Here is a 9,546-nt window from a genome sequence, read left to right on the forward strand (position 1 = left end):
GCGCCCTGGAGAGTGAAGATTTTCCAGGCACAGATCCATGGTCTCGCAAGACTAACGGATGCCTTAAGTAGATGTTGTATATTTGGACTTCAGAAGGCCTTTGACAAGGTGCCACACAGGCTGCTTCCCAAGTTGAGAGCCCATGGTATTACAGGAAAGTTACTAACATGGTTAGAGCATTGGCTAATTGGTAGGAGGCAGCGAGTGGGAATAAAAGGATCCTTTTCTGATTGGCTGTCAGTGACTAGGGGTATTCCGCAGGGGTTGGTGTTGGGGCCGTTTCTTTTTACGCTGTATATCAATGATTGAGATGATGGAATAGATGGCTTTGTTGCCAAGTTTGCAGATGATAGAAAGATTGGTGGAAGGATAGTGTTGAGGAAACAGGTAGGCTGCAGAAGGACTTAAACAGAAGAGGCTAATGGGCAAGGAAGTGGCAAATGAAATACAATGTTGGAAAATGCATGGTAATGCATTTTGGTAGTAGAAATAAATGTGCAGACTATTTTCTAACTGGGGAGAGCATGCAAAAATGTGAGATACTAAGAGACTTGGGAGTCATTGTGCAGAACACCCTAAAAGTTAACTTGAAGGTTGAGTAGGTGGTAAGGAAGAAAACTGCATCCTTGCATTCATATCAAGAGTTGAATGTGAGAGCAGGAATTTGATGCTGAGGCTTTATAAGGCACTGGTGAGGCCTCAATTTGAGTATTGTGAACAGTTTTGGGCTCCTCATCTTAGAAAAGATGTGCTAGGATTGGAGAGGGTCCAGAGGAGGTTCACAAGGATGATTCTGGGAATGAAAGGGTTATCATACAAGCCATATTTGATGGCTCCTGGTCCGTACTTGTTGGATGAGAGAGGATATTACCGAAACCTTTTGATGTGGAAAGGATGTTTCCCATGGTGGGGGAGTCTAGGAGAAGAAGGCACAGCCTCAGTATAGAAGGGTGTCCATATAAAACAGAGATGTGGAAAAATTTCTTTAGCCAGAAAGTGGTGAATTTATGGCATTCGTTGTATCATGCAGCTGTGGAAGCCAGGTCATTGGGTGTATTTAAGGCGAAGCTTGATTAGACATGGCATCAAAGGCCTTGCATTGGGTACCTTATAAAATGCCTTGCTGAAATCCATATACACTACATCTACTGCTCTTCCTTCATCAATGTGCTTAGTCACATCCTCGAAAAATTCAATCAGGCTCATAAGGCATGACCTGCCCTTGACAAAGCCATACTGACTATTCCTAATTATATCATACCTCTCCAAATGTTCATAAATCCTGCCTCTCAGGATGTTCTCCATCAACTTACCAATCACTGAAGTAAGACTCTGTGGTCTATAATTTCCTGGGCTATATCTTCTCCCTTTCTTGAATAAAGGAACAACATCCGCAACCCTTCAATCCTTCGGTACCTCTCCTGTCCCCACTGATGATGCAAAGATCATCGGCAGAGGCTCAGCCATCTCCTCCCTTGCCTTCCACAGTAGCCTGGGGTATATCTGGTTCCGTTCCCAGTGGCTTATCTGACTTGATGCTTTCCAAAAACTCCAGCACATCCTCTTTCTTAATATCTACATGCTCAAGCTTTTCAGTCTGCTGCAAATCATCACTACAATCACCAAGATCCTTTTCCATAGTGAATACTGAAGTAAAGTATTCATTAAGTACCTCTGCTATTTCCTCTGGTTCCATACACACCTTCCCACTGTCACACTTGATAGGTCCTATTCTTTCACATCTTATCCTCTTGCTCTTCACATACTTGAAGAATGCCTTAGAGTTTTCCTTAATCCTGCCCACCAAGGCCTTCTCATGGCCCCTTCTGGCTTTCCTAATTTCCTTCTTAAACTCCTTCCTGTTAGCCTTATAATCTTCTAGATCTCTAACATTACCTAGCTCTCTGAACCTTTTGTAAGCATTTCTTTTCTTCTGGACTAGATTTATTACAGCCTTTGTACACCACGGTTCCTGCATTCTACCATACCATAAATTCACCACCCGTTGGCTAAAGAAATTTTTCCGTATCACTGTTTTGAAAGGATGCCCCTCTCCTGAGGCTGTGCCCTCTTGTCCTAAACTCTCCCACCATGGGAAACATCCTTGCCACATCCACCCTGTCTAGGCCTTTCAACATTCGAGAAGTTTCAATGAGATCCCCCTCATCCTTTTGAATTCCAGTGAGGACAGACCCAGAGCCATCAAATGTTCCTAGTGTGACAACACTTTCATTCCTAGGATCATCCTTGTGAACCTCCTCTGAACCCTCTCCACTGCCAGCACATCTTTTCTAAGATGAGAGGCCCAAAACTGTTGACAATACTCAAGGTGAGGCCTCACCAGTGCCTTATAAAGCCTCAGCATCACATCCCTGCTCTTGTATTCTAGACCTCTTGAAATGAATGCTAACATGGCATTTGCCTTCCTCACCACTGACTCAGCCTGCAAGTTAACCTTCACGATGTTCTGCACAAGGACTCCCAAGTCCCTCTGCATCTCAGATTCCTGGATTTTCTCCCCATTTAGAAAATAGTTGCACATTTATTTCTACTACCAAAGTGCATGACCATGCATTTTCCAACATTGTATTTCATTTGCCACTTTCTTGCCCATTCTCCTAATCTGTCTAAGTCCCTCTGCATCCTACCTGTTTCCTCAACACCACCTGCCCCTCCATCAATCTTCATATCATCTGCAAACTTGGCACAAAGCCATCCATTCCATCATCTAAATCATTGATATGCAGCATGAAATGAGGTTGAGGAGGGGAAAATAAGGGTCAGCCATGGTGGAATGGTGGAGCAGTCTCTGTGGGCCTAACGGCCTAATCGCCTAATTCTGCTCCTCTGTCTTATGGTGTTATGGTCTTATTTTCAGCCTTCTTGACATTTGATCTGATGTTGGAATCCTGGGAGACTCGCAGCCTCCCTGATAACCATGTCTGCATCAGTTGCTCTGAGCTGCAGCTCCTCAGAGAACGTATGGAGCTGCTACTCCTTGACTTTCAGCTCATACAGGACAGTGAGGAGGTGATCGATAGGAGCTACAGGCAGGTAGTCGGCCCTAGGTTACAGGGAACATGTAACTGGGCGACTGTCTGGAGAAGGAAGGTAAGTGGGCAGCCAGTGCGGAATACCCCTGTCGCTGTTGCCCTCGATAGTAAGTATACCACTTTAGAAATTGTTGAGGGGACAACCTATCCCGGGAGAACACAGCAACCAGGTCTCTGGCACTGAGTCTGGAGCTGTGGCTCAGAAGAGAAGAGAGGTGAAGATGATCACACCGGTGATAAGACACTGATAATCAGAGGAACAGAGATGAGATTATGTGTGCAAGATAGAGGCACTCGGATAATATGAAGCCTCCCAGGTGCTCAGGTCGGGGATTTCTAGTATCGGGTGCATGGCATTCTAAAGGGGGAGGGAGAGTAGCCAGAGGCCTTGTACATCTTGAACTAATGACAGAGGTAGGACAGGTGAGGAGGTCCTCGAGAGAGATTTTAGGGAGTTAGGTAGAAAGCTGAAAAAGAATGTTGGATTGCCTCACAACAATAAGTGTAAGAATAGGATAGTTTTGCAGATGAATGTGTGGGTGAGGAACTGGTGCAAGGGCATTGGTTCAGATTTACGGATCACTGGGATCTTTTCTGGGGAAGGTATGACCTGTACAAAAGGGATGGGTTACACCCACCCAGGGGGACCAATATCCTTATGGGCAAGTGATTGTTAACCATAAGATCTGACTCCAGGTGTGGTCCTTTGCTGCTGGTGCTTTTACAGGGTTGCGTGTACGTAACAGGAGGATCAGAGGGATCTTGGGGTCTGAGTCCATTGGACGCTCAAAGGTGCTGCACAGGTTGACTCTGTGGTTAAGAAGATGTACTGTGCATCAGCCTTCATCAATCGTGGGATTGAGTTTAAGAGCAGAGAGGTACTGTTACAGCTATATAGGACCCTAGTCAGATGCTTCTTGGGGTACTGTGCTCAGTTCTGGTCACCTCACTACAGGAAGGATGTGGAAACTATAGAAAGTGTGCGGAGGAGATCTATAAGGATGTTGCCTGGATTGGGGAGCATGCCTTATGAGAATAGGTTGAGTGAACTTGGCCTTTTCTCCTTGGAGTCGCGGAGGATGAGAGGTGACCTGATAGAGGTGTATAAGATGATGAGAGGAATTGATCGTGTGGATAGTCAGAGGTTTATCCCCAGGGCTGAAATGGCTGGCATGAGAGGGCACAGTTTTATGGTGCTTGGAAGTAGGTACAGAGGAGATGTCGGGTAAGTTTTTTACTCAGAGAGTGGTGAGTGCATGGAATGGGCTGCCAGTGACGGTGGAGGCAGATACGATAGGGTATTTTAAGAGACTCCTGGATAGGTACATGGAACTTGAAAAAATAGAGGCTTTGGGTAACCCTAGGTAGTTTCTAAAGTAAGTACATTTGGCACAGCATTGTGGGTGAAGGGCCTGTATTATGCCATAGGTTTTCTATGCTTCTATGTTTCCAAAATACGCATTCAGTTCGTCTGCCATCTTGCATCTCTCATTACAATATCTCCAGCGTGGACAACAGTAGAGTGATGGTCTGGTGTCTGATGGACAACAACAGAGTGATGGTCCATTGTCTGATGGACAACAACGGAGTGATGGTCCATTGTCTGATGGACAACAGCAGAGTGATGGTCTGGTGTCTGATGGACAACAGCAGAGTGATGGTCCATTGTCTGATGGACAACAGCAGAGTGATGGTCCAGTGTCTGATGGACAACAGTAGAGTGATGGTCTGGTGTCTGATGGACAACAGCAGAGTGATGGTCCATTGTCTGATGGACAACAACGGAGTGATGGTCCATTGTCTGATGGACAACAGCAGAGTGATGGTCCATTGTCTGATGGACAACAGCAGAGTGATGGTCTGGTGTCTGATGGACAACAACAGAGTGATGGTCCATTGTCTGATGGACAACAGCAGAGTGATGGTCTGGTGTCTGATGGACAACAACAGAGTGATGGTCCATTGTCTGATGGACAACAGCAGAGTGATGGTCCGGTGTCTGATGGACAACAGCAGAGTGATGGTCCGGGGACTGATGGACAACAACAGAGTGATGGTCTGGTGTCTGTTGGACAACAACAGAGTGATGGTCCGGGGACTGATGGACAACAGTAGAGTGATGGTCTGGTGTCTGGTGCACAACAACAGAGTGATGGTCGGTCTGTAGTCTGATGGACAACAGCAGAGTGATGGTCTGGTGTCTGTTGGACAACAGCAGAGTGATGGTCTGGTGTCTGATGGACAACAGCAGAGTGATGGTCCGGTGTCTGATGGACAACAGCAGAGTGATGGTCCATTGTCTGATGGACAACAGCAGAGTGATGGTCCATTGTCTGATGGAGAACAGCAGAGTGATGGTCCATTGTCTGATGGACAACAGCAGAGTGATGCTCCGGTGTCTGATGGACAACAGCAGAGTGATGGTCTGGTGTCTGTTGGACAACAGCAGAGTGATGGTCTGGTGTCTGATGGACAACAGCAGAGTGATGGTCTGGTGTCTGTTGGACAACAGCAGAGTGATGGTCTGGTGTCTGTTGGACAACAGCAGAGTGATGGTCTGGTGTCTGTTGGACAACAGCAGAGTGATGGTCTGGTGTCTGTTGGACAACAGCAGAGTGATGGTCCGGTGTCTGATGGACAACAGCAGAGTGATGGTCCATTGTCTGATGGACAACAGCAGAGTGATGGTCCATTGTCTGATGGACAACAGCAGAGTGATGGTCCATTGTCTGATGGACAACAGCAGAGTGATGGTCCATTGTCTGATGGACAACAACAGAGTGATGCTCCGGTGTCTGATGGACAACAGCAGAGTGATGGTCCATTGTCTGATGGACAACAGCAGAGTGATGGTCCATTGTCTGATGGACAACAGCAGAGTGATGGTCCATTGTCTGATGGACAACAGCAGAGTGATGGTCCATTGTCTGATGGACAACAGCAGAGTGATGCTCCGGTGTCTGATGAACAACAGCAGAGTGATGGTCCGGTGTCTGATGGACAACAACAGAGTGATGGTCTGGTGTCTGATGGACAACAACGGAGTGATGGTCCATTGTCTGATGGACAACAACAGAGTGATGGTCTGGTGTCTGATGGACAACAACAGAGTGATGGTCCGGTGTCTGATGGGCAACAGCAGAGTGATGGTCCGGTGTCTGATGGACAACAGCAGAGTGATGGTCCGGGGACTGATGGACAACAACAGAGTGATGGTCTGGTGTCTGTTGGACAACAGCAGAGTGATGGTCTGGTGTCTGTTGGACAACAGCAGAGTGATGGTCTGGTGTCTGATGGACAACAGCAGGGTGATGGTCCATTGTCTGATGGACAACAGCAGAGTGATGGTCCATTGTCTGATGGACAACAGCAGAGTGATGGTCCGGTGTCTGATGAACAACAGCAGAGTGATGGTCCGGTGTCTGATGGACAACAACAGAGTGATGGTCTGGTGTCTGATGGACAACAACAGAGTGATGGTCCATTGTCTGATGGACAACAACAGAGTGATGGTCTGGTGTCTGATGGACAACAACAGAGTGATGGTCCGGGGACTGATGGGCAACAGCAGAGTGATGGTCCGGTGTCTGATGGGCAACAGCAGAGTGATGGTCTGGTGTCTGATGGACAACAGCAGAGTGATGGTCCGGGGACTGATGGACAACAACAGAGTGATGGTCTGGTGTCTGTTGGACAACAGCAGAGTGATGGTCTGGTGTCTGATGGACAACAGCAGAGTGATGGTCCATTGTCTGATGGACAACAGCAGAGTGATGGTCCATTGTCTGATGGACAACAACAGAGTGATGGTCCATTGTCTGATGGACAACAGCAGAGTGATGGTCCATTGTCTGATGGACAACAGCAGAGTGATGGTCCATTGTCTGATGGACAACAGCAGAGTGATGGTCCATTGTCTGATGGACAACAGCAGAGTGATGGTCCATCGTCTGATGGACAACAGCAGAGTGATGGTCCGGGGACTGATGGACAGCAACAGAGTGATGGTCTGGTGTCTGATGGACAACAGCAGAGTGATGGTCCATTGTCTGATGGGCAACAACAGAGTGATGGTCCGGTGTCTGATGGACAACAGCAGAGTGATGGTCCATTGTCTGATGGGCAACAACAGAGTGATGGTCCGGGGACTGATGGACAACAACAGAGTGATGGTCTGGAGTCTGATGGACAGCAACAGAGTGATGGTCTGGTGTCTGTTGGACAACAACAGAGTGATGGTCCATTGTCTGATGGACAACAGCAGAGTGATGGTCCAGTGTCTGATTGACAACAGCAGAGTGATGGTCCATTGTCTGATGGACAGCAACAGAGTGATGGTCCATTGTCTGATGGACAGCAACAGAGTGATGGTCTGGTGTCTGTTGGACAACAACAGAGTGATGGTCCATTGTCTGATGGACAACAGCAGAGTGATGGTCCGGTGTCTGATTGACAACAGCAGAGTGATGGTCCGGGGACTGATGGACAGCAACAGAGTGATGGTCTGGTGTCTGATGGACAACAGCAGAGTGATGGTCCGGTGTCTGATGGACAACGGCAGAGTGATGGTCTAGAGACTGATGGACAACAACAGAGTGATGGTCCGGTGTCTGATGGACAACAGCAGAGTGATGGTCCGGGGACTGATGGACAACAACAGAGTGATGGTCTGGTGTCTGATGGACAACAACAGAGTGATGGTCCGGTGTCTGATGGACAACAACAGAGTGATGGTCTGGTGTCTGATGGACAATGGCAGAGTGATGGTCCGGTGTCTGATGGCCCACAACAGAGTGATGGTCTGGTGTCTGATGGACAATGGCAGAGTGATGGTCCGGTGTCTGATGGACCACAACAGAGTGATGGTCTGGTATGAGGTGGAAAACAGTAGCATGATAGTCTGGTGTCTGCTATCTGGTGAACCATAGCCTGACACAATTTCTCCACCTCTTCCCACAGATATTTTTATACCAAGAGTATTGACATCAACCTGTCTTCAGTGAAGTGTATCCACAGAATGGCTTCAGACTATGGCGTGACTGCTATCCGTGATTACTGCGATAAACTCTTCTACAAACTCCTACCCCAGGACCCGTCTTTCCAACACCAGCTGGAACTGTACAACTATGCAGAGGCAGTCAAGGACCCCCTTCTGAAGGAGATCTGCATGGAGTTCTTTGCCTGGAACTGTGAGTTGTTGATCCAAACTCCAACGTGGTTTGAACTCAGCGACGATCAGCTCAACACCCTGCTGCTGAGGTCAGATCTTGTCATCTGGAATGAGCTGACCCTGTTCAAAGCTGTGGAGAGCTGGATTATCAATAAGAAGAAAACAGAGCTCACGCACGAACTGATGGATAAAATTCGTTTCCATATGATCTCACCCGAGGACCTCGCCAAGATCCAGCTGCAGTCTTTACTTTATGAAGAACACGACAGCTTCTTCCTGAAGAGATTCCTGAAAGCCTTTGAGTTCCACTCTGTCTCCGTGGAACAGCTGAACGGAGATAGACATGTGTCCGACCTTGAGCTTGAGCCCCGAATTTACACATCCTCAGAGTGGAGCGCACCCCTCCATGTCGACAGTAGTAGCTCGGTCCACAGCTCCTCAAATTCTTTCTACAATGGTTACCAGTACGTCCATCAGGTCAGCTTCACCCAACCGTCCTCGCCCACCATCTCCTTCCAGACCAGCCAGTACACCAGCTCATTCTATGCCACTGACAAGGTAGTTTGGACAGCATATTACCATCTGAATGCTCAAAGCTGCAAGAGCAGCAATGTGCCATGTCCCTACACCATCTACCCCATCGCCACACTGCATGGGACTGGCCACAGCAAAGACAGCCACATCCGCTACTACAACAAGGTCCTGCTTCTCTGTAGCAACCACTATGTCTCCTACGTGCACGATGTGAAGGAGAGCAGTGCGCTGATGCCGTCCTTTAAGGGACAGGGCCTCTTCTTCTTCGGCTGTGAGTCTGGCCTTTTCTCCACTCTCAGGTTCATTGTCAGACCTGTGTACAAGTGAAACTCCCAATCTACTGATTACACTTCACCACTCAAATGGATTACACAGTATGCTGTCGCACTCTACTGATTACACCACTCTCGCTCTGTAGTGATTACACCGCACTCTGTCACTCTGTAGTGATTACACCGCACTCTGTCACTCTGTAGTGATTACAACAAACTCTGTCACTCTGTAGTGATTACACCGCACTCTGTCACTCTGTAGTGATTACAACAAACTCTGTCACTCTGTAGTGATTACACAGCACTCTGCAGTGATTACACCGCACTCTGTCACTCTGCAGTGATTACACCGCACTCTGTCGCTCTGCAGTGATTACACCACGCTCTGTCGCTCTGCAGTGATTACACCGCGCTCTGTCGCTCTGCAGTGATTACACCGCACTCTGTCGCTCTGCAGTGATTACACCGCACTCTGTCGCTCTGCAGTGATTACAGTGCACTCTGTCACTCTGCAGTG

The 9,546-nt window shown here is 47.9% G+C and overlaps 1 protein-coding gene across 1 annotated transcript in view; it reads left to right on the forward strand.

Moving 5' to 3' along the window:
* LOC134346014 (galectin-3-binding protein-like) overlaps positions 1 to 9,084 on the forward strand; it is a 45,957-nt gene extending 36,873 nt beyond the window's left edge. The window contains exon 5 of the mRNA XM_063047354.1: positions 8,013 to 9,084. Within this exon, the coding sequence (XP_062903424.1) occupies positions 8,013 to 9,084 (1,072 nt within the window). The remainder of the gene's footprint in view (positions 1 to 8,012) is intronic.
* The last annotated feature ends 462 nt before the right edge of the window (positions 9,085 to 9,546 follow it).

Source organism: Mobula hypostoma, chromosome 4 (genome assembly GCF_963921235.1).
Source record: "Mobula hypostoma chromosome 4, sMobHyp1.1, whole genome shotgun sequence".
NCBI lineage: Eukaryota > Metazoa > Chordata > Chondrichthyes > Myliobatiformes > Myliobatidae > Mobula > Mobula hypostoma.